This window comes from Staurois parvus, unplaced genomic scaffold (assembly GCF_062004578.1).
Source record: "Staurois parvus isolate SC_StPar_1 unplaced genomic scaffold, SC_StPar_1.0 ptg001132l, whole genome shotgun sequence".
NCBI classification, from domain to species: domain Eukaryota; kingdom Metazoa; phylum Chordata; class Amphibia; order Anura; family Ranidae; genus Staurois; species Staurois parvus.
Genome location: NW_028318928.1, coordinates 429710 through 447014, shown reverse-complemented (window position 1 = coordinate 447014; position 17305 = coordinate 429710). Strand labels below are relative to the sequence as shown.

Here is a 17305-nt window from a genome sequence, read left to right as displayed (position 1 = left end):
CCTTGAGCCTTTACAACCACTTTAAGAAAAAAAAATAGAAATTAAAATAAAAAAAAAAATCTTTAACATTCATCGGTAGGGAAGCAACTCACACATTAGCATTGCTATTGGAGGCCAATACTCCCTCATAACTTCTAGAATACGTTCTAGAGCTCCACTGCGAGGCAGAGAGATTCCAAAAGAACGAGGAGGAATCATCGGAACCCTGACGACACCCGGAGGGACAAAAGTCGTTCTCCGGTGGAACGCAACCACTCAGAGCCACAGAACATCCAGGGTCCCCACTCTTGGTGACCAACAGGATGAGCAACCTGAATGCAGAATCTGCTTACAGAAATTGGAAGGGGAAGCGCAAACCACCAGACTGTACTTCTCCCACCTATTTCACAGCAGCTGCTTCAACAGATGGTTGCTGGAAGTACAAACCTGTCCACTATGCCGGGCAACTGTGGATTCCATAGTTAAGGTAAGTGTCTTACATCTCTCAGTCTTTTCTCCCACTTTTACTATTGCCAAGTAAAGGTGATTGTTTTGTTACCAGGAGAAATCATTTGGAGCTTATTTTTTTTAATTCAGAACATTTCATTTGGTAAGCCCTTGATAAATGTCATCTCTCTCCTTTCATACAGAAACAGTTTCCTGTACTCAATTATGGAACGATAACCATAGGCCCCTTCCGAGTTCTTGACCAGACAGCAAACATTCCTCATTGGCTTTGTAAACGAAGAGCCAAATTTTCTCGGATTCCCAGATCATCCTTATATCAGAGTGTAACGTAGATGTGGGATTCAAGTGATTGGATTGAGATGTGATCTGTAGCAATATGTAATTGTAAATTTAGTTTCATTCCTTGTCATTAAAGAAATATTCAGTCTTAAGTATTCAGAGACATGTGGTCACCTATTAGCATCTGAAAAGACAGGGTGTCACGTCCAGCCTAGAAGCTGCTCTAAGTGCCAATAAGATTGATCTCTCTCTCTGTCTTTCTCTCTCCTTTGTCACCTTCCTGAAGTTTAAAAGAGGAGCGCCAGACATTTCGGCTTTAGGAGACCAGGGGGGCTCCGATCTCTCTGGGGAGCTTTAAAATATATACACAGATCAAAGGAATAGATTTCATCCCTCATAAAAGCTAAAATATTAGTTGCAGAGAGATGAAAATACTTCCTTCTGATTGGGCACTCTTTGAGCTACATCTGCATGTAAAAACCGTATTTGTGGCCTATGTAGAATGCCAGCAAAATGCAGGAATTGGTTATGTGGCACCGGATTGTGACAGCTGAACAGTGATTGGTACTGTCGCGATCGGACTGATGCGCTGGTGTCGGAAATTTAATCCCTGACTTGGTGATTCAAACCGTTTCTAGTCCAATCAACTTTGGGCATTTCAGCACCCAGAACGTCCTGTGGGCTGGTACGGGAACACCCCCCCAGGGTTGATTGGCCAAGGACTAATGTCCAGCCCACATCCATATTCCCATAAATTGAGGACTTGAGGTATGGACTTTGTGATTCGTATGGAACCCGTCCTATTGACTGACGGAGCACGGACTCTCTCTGACTTGCTCCAGTCGCAGGATAAATCTTGGTAAAAGTTTTATTTCAGTTTTTTATTCCCTTTTTATAGTGAATAGTCAATTGTGTGTCTTCTTGTATTTTTTGTATGTTCTGTAACTTTTTATACTTTGTACATATTTTATGCACTGCCCACTTTCAGGATATTAAATCTTAAAATTAATAAGTGACTTCTGGGGTACTTAAGCTCAGGCTCATATCTCCGGAGAGATTAGATTGTATTGTATTTTAGTGCCTTTATATGCTCGGTCAAGTTCATTGCCAATCTGTATGCAATTGCACTGCGTGTTGGCAGATTGCGTGCAGATTGTAAGGGTGACAGGTCTGCCAGACAGAGATCTGTGTGTGTGTGGTGTCCCAGCAGACTGTTCTGCGGATAAACTGTTGGTAGGTGGCAAGCTACTGTTTGTGGTATGTCTGGTGTCGGGGTTTGTGGACAGTGGAAGAGTGATTAACACCAGGGTTCTGGCTTGTAGGATAGCTGGAGAAATCCTAGAAAGGTGTGTCGATCGCTAGGTTGCTCCTCAACCCTAATTAGTGCACCAGATTGTATGTAAGATTTGTGTCTACCTGTGTGTGTGGTCAGCCAGCCAGCTGGATTGGAGTGGATTCTCCCTCTAGTGGTGGCCAGAGGTAGCGCAGGCTGTGAAAGTATATCACAGCCGGTCTTATATACGTATATATTTTCAGATTAGGTCCCCCTTATTCCCTCTTACCCCAAGTCACGGCCGCCCGTGCGTGCCTCGGTTAGCTAGTCGCTGTGGGCATGGATGTGTGAGGTGGACCATGACACAGAGGAACCCAAGCTTCGCCGGAGGGCTTAGAGCGTGAGGAAGAGAATGTTCTGGTAAGTATCTTACATCTGTTAGTCTTTTTTTCCTTAATTTGATTTTGATTTTCTCGTTGATTAAGAACATTTCCTTTAAGAAACACAAAATTTCTCTCCTCTCAATTACAGTTCGAATTTCAACTTCCATATGATGGAATGATAGATGGAATGATAAGAGAGTCTATGCCCCTGACCAAATCTGGTACAGAAAGCCAATCATTGCCATTGAGTACATTAATGGAAGACTAGCTGTATTCTGTACAGTGAATCCACCCAACTACTAGAAGACCTCAATCCTCATGGCAATAAGCGGGAGCCCCCTACATGGGTGGATTTATGATGGGCTCTGAAGCTCTGATTCCTCCAAAACAAGCAAAACAAAATGCTCTTTGGATCTATCAATTGGCCAGGAAGACACAACCACCATTTGCATTGGATTACATCTCTGTGGGAGAGATAATGACGGGCTCTGAGGCCCTGAAGTCTCCAATGCAGCAATGAACCAAATGTACTTCCAAACATTTTCTTGCACAAATAAAAGAAGGAAAGCCAGTTAGGAGCGTGGCGCCTACAGCTGTTGGAAAACATTCATGAACATATTTTCTTAAGCTCAATTGATTGGTTGGAGTTAGAGGCTGGGAAGACAAAACCACCATTTGCATTAAATCCCTACAACTACATCTCCATGGGAGAGTTTATGATGGGCTAGGAAGCTCTGAACTACATCTCCATGGGAGAGTTCATGATGGGCTGTGAAGCCCTGAACTACATCTCCATCTGAGAGTTTATTATGGGCCGTGAAGCCCTGAATGACAGCACCGTGGGAGAGTTTATGATGGGCCGTGAAGCCCTGAATCACAGTACCATGGGAGAGTTTATGACATGTTTTAAAGCCCTGAATCCACTAATGCAAGCAATGGACCAAATGTTCTTCCAAACATTCTCTTGCACAAGTGAAAAAAGGAAAGCCAATTAGGAGCACGCCTACAGCTTGTGAACATCCTTTTTCAGCTCAATTGATTGGCTGGAGTTAGAGGCTGGGAAGACAAAACCACCATTTGCATTAAATCCCTACAACTACATCGCTGTGGGAGAGCTTATGATGGGCTGTGAAGCCCTGAACTAAATCTGCGTCAGAGAGTTTATGATGAGCTATGAAGGCTTGAATGACATCTCCGGCAGAGAGTTTATGATGGGCTATAAAGCCCTGAATGGCATCTCCATCGGAGAGTTTATGACGGCTGTGAAGCCCTGAACTACATCTCCGTGGGAGAGTTTATGACAGGCCGTGAAGCCCTGAATGATATTGCCATGGAAGAGTTTATGATAGGCTCTAAAGCCCTGATTCTCTTTCACAAGTGACGGAAGGAAAGCCAATTAGGAGCACGCCCACAGATGTTGGGGAACATTCGTGAACATCCTTTCTTCAGCTCAACTGATTGGCTGGAGTTAGAGGCTGGGAAGACAAAACGACCATTTGCATTGCATCTCTATAATTACATCTCCATGGGAGAGTTTATGATGGGTTGTGAAGCCCTGAATCTACCAATGCAAGCAAAGGACCAATGCTCTTCCAGGGATTCTCTTGAATCTGTAATTAATGAAAGATGGAACAGCAAAAAAAAAAAAATTTTCTGGCCAGAGAGGGATCACTTTGACAAAGTTGGCTAGCTTGAACATGTACTGCAATATACAGTACAGTATGTGAACTAAGAATCCCTTTTTTCAGTAAAGGTTTGTTATGAATATGTAAGTGTTAAGGAATATACTGTATATATATATTTATACATTCCTTAGGGCTTGTGATAGTACAACGTATGTGATGTACAGGAGTACATTGTAATGATTAAATTTTAATTTGGCTCGTTAGTAGCAGTAAGTTGACTCTGCCCCTGCCCTCCCTACAAGAGTAGCTGGATGTTTATATTTGGGCTAGTTTGAAGTCAAATGGATTAAAGCATACCAAAACCCAAAAATCTATTGCTAGCTTACCAGTCCTAAGATATGGTAGCTGCATTAGTTTTCATTTTCAGAATAAGCACAATTTCATCAAGTACAGAAAATATATGCTAATCTTGCCAGAAATGCTGTGTCATTGTCACTCCTGTGAGCTAAAACAGCAAGATTATCTTTTTCATTCTACTATTTCAAACTACTAATCATATGAACAACCATGTAATGGAGATGAAGAAAGGCAGACATGTTTGCATTCCAGGCTTTGTGACAACCATTGCTCCCTCCATAGAGACGATGGAGAAGTACCTGTAGCCACAAAGGGACAGGAAGTGTGTGTGGAACAGGGTTACCAATTGAAAATAAAGTCCGGAAAAAAATGAATGCAGCTACCACATATAAGCACTGGTGAGGCCCAATATATTGTATTTTTGGTTTTGGGTGTAGGTATACTGGTATATATACACTGCCTTAAGATTTCCTCTGGTGCTGAATGGGAATCAAAGAGAGTCAATGATATAGAGCAAGTGAAGTCAGCATGCTGATGTTATTTGCTCCTTATCGTGCCTCTGGTCTTCTTGTGGGCCTTTACAGCTCTGATCCTCCAGTTCGCAGTTGTTTCCTCTCCTTGTGGGCTTTGACAGCTTTGATCCTCCAGTCCTCAGCAATTTCCTCTCTTTGTGGACTGTGCCAGCTCTGATCCTCTAATCTGCAGTTGTTTCCTCTCTGTGTGGGCTTTGACAGCTCTGATCCTCCAGTCCGCAGTAATTTCCTCTCTTTGTGGGCTGTGCCAGCTCTGATTCTCCAGTCTGCAGCCATTTGCTCTCCCTGTTGACTGTGACAGCACTAATCCTCTAAATGGCAGTTATCTCCTATCCTCGTGGGCTGTGTCAGCACTAATCCTTTAATCTGCAGCTGCCTTCTCTCCTTGTGGGCTGTGCAGAATTAGGAAAGATGTATAGTGCCCTCTGCAGCAAGGCCCACAAAAAGAGGAGAGAAGTTGGATGCAGAATGGAGGATCAGATTTGTCACAGCCACTGAGAGACCAGAAGAACAGGTGCAATGCCCCTACTCAGTAGAAGGTGGGCAATGAGGAGAGGAAATTCTAGATCAGGACCTAGGGGCCCTGTGCAGTTACCCAACTTCTCCACCTTCCCCAAATGCTAGCCCTTATTACCACCAAATTGACCTTCCCCACACATACAAAATGATGAGCCTGTTAGAAGTATCTCCTACAGTCATGTGTCACTTCTAATTGGCACTTGTAATCACCTCAGTACCAACCTGTTTCACTCCCTTCATTACCTGGCCATGTTTTAAGTTTTCAGCATTGTGGAACTTTGACAATTACTCCGGCATGCCCTGTACTCACATAAATGTTATATCTTTTTTGAGACAAATAAAGTTTACTTTTAGTGGAAATTCATCACAACATTTTTTTTCATTTTGTAAGAAAAACACTGAACATGAAAAAAAAAAAAAAGAAGGATTGTCGGACTTTCTTTTATAAAACATATAATAAAAAAATCTTACGTCATAAAATGTATTCAGATGCATTTCTTTGGTTTAAAAGAATCACTTTACGTATATATTAACTAGTCTTTGTGAAAGTTATAGAATCTACAAACTATGGTATTTATATTTGAAAATGTATCTGCCCTAATGTACTGATTGCCTATCACATTTCTTGAGGCCTTCAAATGCCAGGTTAGTAGAAACACTCCTAAAATGACCCCTACAGATTTAAAAGTGGCATACTGGCAAATTCTCCATGTAGAGGTGGTATCCCTCATGATTGAAGAAGAGTGACAAAATGTCCCACACAATCCTTCAAATGCTACCAATATAGGATGGGCATCCAGGGGGCTCCAGCTGGCTATCTCTTCTTTCACAAACACGGGAATCAGATGTGTATCCTGTGGCCCTCTTGCATAGTTTGTATAGCTTCACCACATGCCTGTCACAGTTAGGGAGATCCAGCTTGATGTTAAGTCTGCCTTAACAGGTGGATGCAGGTTTTTCTGTGGTATATAGATGTCTAAAAAAAATTGGAAAAAAGAAACTGAGGACTGAGGAGCACCCCAATTTTGTTGCACCTGTCACTATTTCACTAAACTGAAATAAAGAAATTTGATGGTCATTAAAACCAGATGACTCCAACCAATTCCTAAATAGATTACTAGTGCCCACCAAACCACTGACGGGCTTTTTTTGCAGTCTGCTCTTGAACCCACCAACTGCCTGGAAGCTGTCACTGCAGACAGTGCCGGGAGAGCTCATACAGGTTCAGACTCATGTCCCCATGTGCCTGAGCTCATCATTGATCTTCAGCTAATTTCAGAATTCATGTGTCCAACAAGATCCTGCCAGATGTGATTACTGTCCAATTGTTTTCCTTTTACAATACTATTAAGCACTTTGTTGCACTGGCAGATGTGATCTTGTGCTAACCTAGGATACAGCTTTCCATTCTTTCTTGATTTATGAAGCCTACAGTAGATCTTTGCAATTTTTCAAAGCAGGACTTAACTTTCACTTTAACACTATTATAACAATAATTATATAAATTAAAAACTATGCCTTTAGTTACAGTAAATTAAAATGCACAAGAGTGTGTCATATAGACCCCTCCCAAAGAGCAGACTCTTGACAGGGGCAAGGCACATTCAGATTCATCTAGCTAAAAGGCCAAGGACAAAATAATGCACCTATCTTGAAGCTAAGAAGCACCAGAATGCTCCCAACTATGCTCACTACAGTGCAGCATCCCAATGTCACCATAGCCAGAGCAACTCTAAACATTAGCCACATCAGGCACAGTGTCAGCGATTCCTGATTCCTGCTACACTAGTGCCAATGTCGTCAGATGAGTGCAGCCAGCAAACATTCCTGATCACAGCCATACTAGACTAGTGCCACCAGCAAGTGTTCCTGGTCTCTGCCACACCAGTGCCAATGTTGCCACACCAGTGCAGCGAGCAAGAGTGTTCCTGATCGCTGCCACATCAGTCTCAGTGTCACCAGACCAGTAAAAGCCAGCCAAAGTGTTCCAGATCATATGCCACACCAGTCCCAGTGTCAACAGACCAGTGCAGCAAGCAACTGTGTTGCCGATCACCTCCACACTTGTCCCATTGTCACCAGACCAATGTAAGCTAGCCACAGTGTCCCTGATTACAGCCACACCAGTATGCTGTCACCAGAGCTGGTGTAAGTCAACAATAGTGTTCTGATTGCTAACCGCATCAGTGCCAGTATCACTAGAGCCAAAGCAAGTCAGCACCACTAACCAGATCATCCGTCACACTAGTACAGCGTCAGTGGTAGGATATTGTTACATGAAACTGATGTCCTGATTGCCAACCACGATTTAGATGGACATGTGCTTTTGTTTAACCTATGTATGGATTATTACTGAGGCCCAAGGTCTGTGAGGCTGAAACAGGTCGATCTTTACACTGGATGGATTATTTTTATGACTCAATTGATAATGAATAGAGTACTGCAATTTTATTTCATACTGTGTTGGTCCTTGACTTTTACTTATCTCATTGCTTTCTACAGTATGTACAACGTTGTACTGGCATAGACTGTATACCTTTGTAGGGAACTGTCATTTTATACACTAGTTGTGGTTTGTTTACATTCATATACAGCCACTACCATAGAGGTCCCATTACAGACAAGTCCCTAGGTGTGCTTCCTGCCCCTACAAGGAGGTCAAGAAACCCCAGGATGTTATATAGTTTGTTTTCCAGGAAGTATCAGGCAGAGGGTGCCAGCCTGCCATGTGCTGTGTATCTGGGGAGAACTGTATGGTGATTCTGTGAGTATTGATACAGATTAACAAGGCTGCTATCTATCTAGTTGTTACTGAAGCAGATTAGGTCTGCCTGTTATATTTCAACTTCTGTATAGGAACCCTAATATCTCTGTAAGAGAGAGATTTGTGGTTCATTATCATTATTCTATATACACACTGCAGAATCCTTATAGTTGTCTATATATATATATATATAGAGAGAGAGAGAGAGAGAGAGAGAGAGAGAGAGAGAGAGAGAGAGAGAGAGATCAGTGTTTTCACCTGCATAAGACTGTCAGGTGAACTTTCTGTTAATTGCAGTGTATCTTTGCAGCCTCTTTGCTTAAAGCCATAGCACCCTTATTGGTCTGGATCTCCCTTTAGCTAGGATTAGCATAGGGAGCGTTGGATAGATTAGGCTAGAGGTAGGTTAGGCCACTTAGACAGATAGGGGCCCGGTTGCGGTGACAGCCCAGTTTAGGGATAGGGACGAAGAGTAAGGAGAGATAAGGCATTTTATCCTTTTAGGTGATGCATCGCTGATCGTCAGACAAGCAGTGCAATCATCCGCATAGAACGTGTTACTTGGACGCCATCGCAGCATCTGAAGTGGAAGTGTGCATCTTATTGACTCTCACCTCTCCAGGGGCCCCTGCAACCGGACTGCGCTATAACCCATGGTTGGAGGTATTCTGTATACCACATGCACATATACCCGGGTATAATTGCAACTTCCCAATTTATGGTAAATTGTAATTCCTGAATGTTATTCTTATGCATCCTGTTTTATGTGGCTGCTTTATATAAACTTTGCATTAATCTCATACAGGTGTGGTGACATGTTTTCATGTTAGAAATATAAGCTGGGTGCAATAATACTGCTATGTATAGTTACTTTAAGTTGTCTACCTGTTACATTCCTAGAAAGGGGTGAGTCTCCTCAATTGCAGGATCCCTATTCTAGGTGGAGGCACTGCCATTTGTATTATCACAACCCCCTCTTCCATATAGCGAAGGCTCAGGATTGCCTACTCATATACAGGTTAGCGCCATAGCTTGTTTGGTGTGGGCCATTTCACATAACCCCCCCCCCAAAACAGGGCTACACCTTCATCCCACAGCTAATAAAAAATGAATGGTTTGCATCACCATAAGCTTTATTTCTAACTATGTACCCAGCATCAGTGTCATCAGGTACCACAACAGCCACTGCCAAAATGTTAAAAAAATATACACAGTTGACCCAGAAGAGGGCAAAACACCCTATAAAGCATGATCCAATTTGCATCAATGGGAGGAAAATAACATTTCTTTATGATCTCTCAGAAGGCAATTGGATTAGTCCCTGGATCAACTACTCCTGGCATTACCTATAAAATGTTAGAATCCAGTTATATTTTGTGCTTTTAGGAATAAATCCAACTCTTTTTTTAAACAATCTACTGAGCTGCCCAGGACTAGTTCTTGAAGGAGTCTATTCCACATTTTCACAACTCTTACTGTGAAGAAGCTTTTTTGTATTTGGAAATTAAATCTCTTTTTCTCCAGACATAAAGAGTGGCCCCTTGTCCTCTGTAATGACCTAAACATGAACAACTCTACACCAAGTTCATTCTATGGACCACTTATGTATTTATACATGGTGATTTTATTCTGCCTTAATTGCCTCTTCCCAAGAGAGAATAAATTCTGTTCCTCTAATCTTTCCTCATAGCCGAGCTCCTCCTTGCCTCTCACTTTGGTTTTCCTTCTCTGCATTTCCTTCAATTCTCCGATATCATTTTTTGGGATCGGATGCCCAAAACTGGACTGCACATTCCAGATGAGTTCTTAATAATCCCCTGTCCCAAAGTTTTGCACAATTACATTGATAAGCAGAAGATGGTGGTGTTGGACTAGAGAACCTGGAGCCTACCAGAAGAAATAAAAGTGCACTCTCAGCACTAGCAAGCAGACATGGTTAAATAGGTAGGGTTTAATGGAAACATGTTATTCACACCTAAAGCAGGGGGAAAAAAATTATAATTCATTGTAGGATAGCTGACCTTACCTGCCATCCACTTTTATAGTTCATATTTTGCAAGAGAGTAACAAGGATTGCTCACATGTAAAGACTGTCATAGACAGCTAATATTTTACAAGACATTGGTCATGGACTGCTTGCCTGTCATACTCTACTGTACTATACTATAGACCACTGTATTATGGACCACTTCCATGTAACAAAAAAGCAGACTAGTCAGATATCAATGCAAACCATTGGTCTCCAATTGATATTGAAGCTGCTCTGTAGATGGTTCAAGCAGTGGAAGACTAGACAGGGGGCTCTCCTGGGCCAGGACTACTAAGATATGTTGGGCTGGTAGCCCTGAGTGGACATACGTCCCTATTCAGACCTCGGTCAGAGCAGGACCCACAGGGTCAGTTGTTGGGCATTTATAGTTACCTTGGCACAGGGACTTACTTGGGAACACTGCTACTTTATTGGTCTCATTTTCATTACAAAATGATAAAATAATAATGAAAAAACTTAGTGATTTTAACATGCAGCAACATGTGATCCTTAAAAAATATTTATATGGTAAAGTACATCTATAGTCTTAACAAGTACCAAATACATTTAATATCTCGTAAGTAAACAACTTCCTTTACTCTTCCTGCATAAGCCAAATCCTCCTTCTTTTGTGTCTTGCATACTTTCCTTCCCAGACACTGCAGCTCACAACAAAAGGGTTTCAGCAACAGAGATTGTTGTTTCTGAGCAGAGAAAGCATTGTTTTTGGCTCTCTGGATTCTGTGATTCTGGATCAAACTTTCAATCCCGTGTCCAGTTTTGCCAGATGCCTGCAACCCATATGAGTGCACAGGTGTGCTGCGGTAGTTATATAGACAGGTCTGAGGAAAGCTCAGGGCTGTGGCCAGTTTGGAGACCCACCCAGGGTCTGGGGGCCCCAGCCTGAAGCCAAGAGACAGAGGGTCTCACTGAGGGGTCTGGGGAGCCCAGCCAGAAGCCAAGAGACAGAGGGCCTCACTGAGGGGTCTGGGGGCCCCACTAAGAAGCCAAGAGACAGAGGGCCTCACCAAGGGGTCAGGCTAAAGAGCCAAGTGTTCCAGGAGAGCTGGACAACACAATCAAAATGAGAGAAGCAGCAGTGCTGCCAACAGGTGAGCCAGGTGGCTCTGTATTTTGTTTGTGTATATTTGTGTGGAACAAACCCCTGCGAGGGCAACTGGTGCACCTCTGAACTTTGCTGTCCTTTAAAAAAAAGTTGGCTGCCATGGCCTAAAATACAGTTTGGATCGGTGCAACTAATTATTTTTGTAATGGGATGCCATAATTCTGCTTTATTGTTAAAAATTACAAATGGTTTCCTGTCCTACACACTCAGGTCTGAACCATCCAAATTAGGCTATCATCTGAAAAACATTTGAACCATTCATAAAATTACTAAGTAATGAATAATTATACAGTATTTAATAAAACAAATCTACTCAAAAGCTAGATGGTCAGAGATGTCTGTTAGTCAATGCTCTGCAGTTGGTAATGACACATACCATTTCCACTAGAATGCTAGAAATTAGATTATTCAACCAAATAAGTTCCACCTTGAGATACGCGACAATCTACATTGATACATATACATCACAGTTAGAGACGACTGTAAATGATTAAAAGAGATTGTTGTTAGTCAAATGCATGTACCCAAAAAGCCAAAGCACTGTGCATAAATCTTTATCTAAATCCCAAACTAACTTATCAAAGCTCACCACTGGAAAAAATTAACATGACCCTCAAGATGCCCCACCTTTAGATAAATTGTGGTGTGTACTGTATAAGCCAGTTACTGTATGAACTACCATGACACATTAAAATAATTAGAAGTAATTTTCCAGCTAGGAATGTTTGACCAGTCTTGCATTGTCCATTATAACTCATTTGTGGCTTGGTTGTCTTCTTCCAGAAGCCTGGACAGAATCACCTCACACATATACAGGCATCGTGGAATGTGAAAACAGCCTAAAATGAAATAAAATCTTTAAGTTAACACAAAGAGATAAAGACGCAGGCTATGTCAAATGTTTTGCAGGCTCTAGAACAAAAATATAAACCACATCAGTCCCATGATGAAGGAGAAGATGAGGAGTAAAATCAGACCTTTCATAATATGTATGGAGCATGAGATTATACTTCTTGAGATCTGGGTTTTCCAACACAGTGATCTAAATCAGCATTTCTCAGCCTTTTTAGCACAAAATCTCAAGGCACCCCAAGCTAAATTTTAAACGTTACTTATCAATGGGAAGCCTGACTCAGGAGATGGCACAGAACTTGATGAAATTAACTTCACATCAGAAGTTCCCCCATCATATCAGATCATGTCAGAGGCCTCCCATCTCATCCAAGTCATCCCTATACATGAGAGCCCCCATCACATCAGAATCACCCTTATACATGACAGGGTTGCCCCATCACATCAGAGTTCCCCCCCCCCCCCAATCACACAGTACCCTCTGCACATCCTTTTGGCTTCAGGAGCTTGACAGAGGGTGGGAGATTGAGGAGGTCTGGTGTAGGCAGACTTACATCTTCTCCTAAATGATGGGGTGGGCTCTGCCTGCTGCCTGCCCTGGATCAGAGTCATGTGTTGCCATGGTGTGGGTGAACCAGCAGAACCATGAATGTCCTGGCACTAGACCGTCATTGGTTGTTATGGTGCTGGCAGCCAGCCTGTCCCACCAGGGCAACTCATGAAGCTGATCCAAGGCAAACCAAGTCTCATGCTTGAGACACCACAAGGAAAGCAAGATGGCACCCCAGTTGAGAAACACAGATCTAGATCATTATACACAGACATGTTTAGTCTTACATTTTTATATACGGAATTAGGCAGGGTTGTTTTCAGTGGAGTATCTTGTTTTAATAGTTCCCTTTTGCTTAAGATGGCCATATCCCAGTAGAATTTAATTTGAATATCCGAAAATTGTTTTTCAGAGCCTTTGATCTCACCATCATTGAGTCCACTAATTTGCTTCCAAATCCCTTAAAATTTCATCCAGACCTGCTACTTTAATGGAATCCCAGGTGTATAAATCAGGTTTTATAACAATATGTAAGATTTTTCCGGGATAACACCCACATTGACAGTTACAATTTCTTCAAGAAATGATCCTGCTGTTTGGAATCTTTTCATCACCATGGTCGAGAACAATCATTATTTAAAAAATTCAAAGAATGTTTCAAAATTGAAAGTTTTCAAACTAAATTCTATTACTGATTGTTCTGTTTTAGGGCGTGTTATATTGTTTTATGAGTGAGTTTTTATAATATAGCCCTAGGAGAAAACAAAACGCAATATATGGCATCTTATCAGTCCTTAAATGTGGTGTCTGCATTACTTTTCTTTTTTTCAGACTTTATTCCCTTTATTTTCACCTTGTGATCCTGCCAATAACACACCTCCCACCTCCTGTTCTAGGATGACAACACTCCCTGTACTGTATCTATAAAACAACATTGTCACCCTAGGCTTCTCTCCTGATTTGGACTACAAACAAATTTAAGTTCTCTTCATATTCTTTTTTGGGTGGGGTGTTTTTTAGTTTAAAGAAAAGAAGATGGCTAGGAAAGCTGATATTGTCTGAGATTTCAATTCAGTTTACAGGCATTAACAAGGACACTGGATTCCCAACGAAACTAAGGTTGCTGTTTGTCAGGTAGGCTGTAAGGGGCCCTGTGATCTCAGTTCTTTTTTTTCCCTTCTTTTTTTGTTTCAAACAGCCCTGTTGGGGGGTGAGGCTTTGGTGAAATATTAGAGGTCAAAACAGAGCAATAATATCTCACACTATGTGCAGTGTGCATGGAGATTTTCCACGGTTTGTCGCATTTTTCAGCGCTAGAGCATTTTTACAGCTAAAAAACTCCTCTAGAAACCCACTAGTCCTGGGGGTTTTTTCCAGCCAAAAAACGCTGATTACAGTCTATGTGTACGCGGACACATAGGATAACATGCTGGGGGGGTTACTAGCTATAGAAAAAAATATCAAAAGCCAAAAACAGCAGCTGTAATAATGTCCAGTGTGCATGAGGACTGAAACAGAGAAAGCGACTGAGGACATAGCTTCCTCAACCCCGTTCTCTGCAGCCTCAGCTTCACTGCAAATTAATGAACAGGAAGTACTCTGTTCAGAGGCTCAATCACAAACTAAATCAAAGGAAGGTAAAAAGGAGGAAGGAGAGGAGGACAAGCCAGCTGAGCTGCAGAGGGAGCCACAGGGGGATCAGTTTCAGCTTTTTTGCAGTACAGGTTGCCCTCCTGCTCAGAAGGTGCCAGGGCCCCATACAGGTGGGGCTGGCTGTACTGCCTAAGCAGCCCTGGACAGGACTAACATGTATTCTTCTTTACAAGAAAAAACTGTACTTGGCTTGAAAAACTAAAATGAATTCAGCCACTGCATCTAATGACTGGAGAGGCTGCAAAATACTGTATAATACATTTTTATTCTCAGGGTTAGATACACTAATAAAATGTCATTACTTGCATATACGTGTGAGTTGGCATTGTTTTCATGGCTCAGTCTGTACTCTAGAAACATTACACTTTAATTTCTTCAAATCAAATGCATCACGTGTGTGGACTGGTCTATGTATGGAGACTCTTAAGTTAATATGCCAGGGGTAAACGTCCAAGCATTTTCCCATGCCCAGGGTGCCAGATGTGCCGCTTACATCCATTCACATGTATGGGAAGCCATACTCTTTTTGCATTGGCATCTGTACATAAAATGTATTTCCCAAATGTGGAATTTCATGTCAAGTAGCCACATAGCCTATAAAATGCCTACAACCATCCATGTGTATGACCCCTTATAGCTTATATTACAGATATTTTGAGATGCTGGCAGAAATGTATTGAAATGGTAATCTAAATTGCCGGTGACAATGTTAATCTAACCTTTAAATGGGCCTCCTTTAATGCTGAGTGCTACCTTCCCATCCTGACTCAGGTAGCCAAACCACTCTCCGTATTCAGGGTCCAAAAACTGAAAAACACAAAGCAGAAAGAAGGTCTTGTATTATGCACATACGTTAAAATATCACAACAAAAAGTCAAAACTGTGCTGAGACCAACAGGAAGCCTGGCATTCTCCTGAAAAATGCTTGTTGCCTGGGTATCATGCTAATCTTACAATTCTTCAGTCACTGACCTGGAACAAGTATGCAAACAAAGTTGTGATGTTATTGGCTGCATGCATGTTCCATATCAGTGGCTCCTCATGTAGTGAAACCGGAGGAACTGTTACATTACCTGCAACCTTCTTACTGGGTCCTTCAGGATTCTGGACAGCGGGGGTTAGCAACCAGTAGATCGCAACCAGGTGACTGGCAGAGAGATGTGCAGAGGGACTGTTTGTACAGTTGGAATGGTAGCAGGAAGCAAGAGCCTCGTAAACCAATGCCTCCTCTAGTGCTGGCTCCTGCCCCATGCGTATATAAACTGCACCCCATCTCTTATCCCAGCTAGAGGTCTTCAGAGTGGTGCCAGCAGCAGGAAAGAAGAGATCTTCAAGGCAGTATGAAGCAATACACTGGGCATAATAGTATAGGCCTGCTTTCATACGGATAAGCTGCAGTTTACCCTCACCACAGGTGCAGTGGTGTCTACCTGCAGCTTTCCTGTGGCTTTTCTACACTTAGCCATAGACTTCTATTCAGTGGCTTCACTACGGTTGGTGTCACCTGGTGCGGTAAAACATGGTGTCGTAACCCCCCAAAGTGGGTGCCTGCCACACTGCTCAGTCTTGCCACTGCACAGTGAAAGCAGGACAGGCAGTAGGGCACTGAGCAGGCTACCACATCGGTGCAGCTCTCCCGCCCAGCCTGCCACAGTGCTGTTTGATGGTATCACCCAGGGCTTTCTTTCTCAGAGAAAAGGTGCAGAAACTCAACCTCCTCCTATTCTGTGAGGGAGGGAGGCTGGGAACGGCCAACCCTCTGCATCAAAACCCGGGTGTGGTTGGATTGCACTAATAGTGGACCATTGCTAAATAGCAGGTGTTCAGAAGTGCGCTATGTACAGAGTACATAGTTGAGGTGTGTCAAGGTCCTACCTTTCTTCAGAGCTTGTGCATCTCCATGAGCTGGCATCCATCTTGGTTTTCTGCAAAGCATGGTGGGAACCTTTATGCCTTCAGGCTTCTGCGGCTCCTCCTCAGAAGGGTATGGTTGAGCACATTTAAACCTGCTGTCTGCAAGTGTGCTCTGCACTTGTGTCCTGTATGTTGCCCTGTTGCAAGCTCTTGTGTTGTTCCCATTGCTCTCCTGGTAACCGACTCGGCTTGGACAAGACTACTCTCTGCGTTAACCCTTTATCTGACCTCCCGTTGCTGAACCCGGCCCGTGACCTGAGTATTCTTTGCCTACCGTCTAGTACTGTCTGCTCCGTTGTTATTGACCCGGCTTGTCTGACTACTCTACTCGTGTTCCCATCTAGCTCCCACCAGCTGTACGCCATTGGCGGCAGTCGTTATCGCAGCTGGGGTCATTCGGGGGCCGCGACCTGGTCTCAGGCTGCGTCAAGTCCATCCCCACCATCAGGGGCCCTGGTGAAGGGTAGCCCGGGGCTTAGACTCCGCGCCCTGAGGGACTCTTGTCTGTGGGTAGTGGCTGTCATCAGTCGCAGTGTGACCGTACCATAGGCCGGCCTGCCTGCCCATTCCAGCGTTCCTGCCCCGACATTACACAAGTGCCATGAATCCTGACGGTGCAGGTACGCCTTCGATCCCTATGTTACTCGCCAGACTTGACCAACAGGATCGCTTGTTGGATCAGTTCGCTCAGGCGTTGCAGGCTCTGCTTGCACGCACAGCGCACCTTACCCCTGGGGCTATTAGGTCAGTTGTTACTCCGGGGGACTCTCCCACTGTTGCTCCGGTTGTTGCACCTACCTCCGCATCTGTTGCGGAACCCGCGGTACCCAGAGGTATGACTGGTTCTGCCCCTCTTCCTCAGCGCTTTGGGGGGGAACCGAGTCAGTGTCGTGGTTTCCTTAACCAAGTGGGGATTTACTTTGAATTAATACCTCACGCTTTCCCTACTGAGAGGGCAAAGGTGGGCTTCCTAATCTCGCTACTCTCTGATAGGGCCTTGG

The 17305-nt window shown here is 43.2% G+C and overlaps 1 protein-coding gene across 1 annotated transcript in view; it reads right to left on the bottom strand.

The window, feature by feature from the left end:
• Window positions 1-10111: 10111 nt before the first annotated feature.
• Window positions 10112-17305, bottom strand: part of RENBP (renin binding protein) — a 34662-nt gene continuing 27468 nt past the window's right edge. The window contains exons 9-10 of the mRNA XM_089659098.1: window positions 15110-15197; window positions 10112-12174 (exon numbers count right to left, since the gene is read on the bottom strand). Coding sequence (XP_089515224.1) covers window positions 12083-12174; window positions 15110-15197 — 180 coding nt within the window. The 3' untranslated portion in view covers window positions 10112-12082. The remainder of the gene's footprint in view (window positions 12175-15109; window positions 15198-17305) is intronic.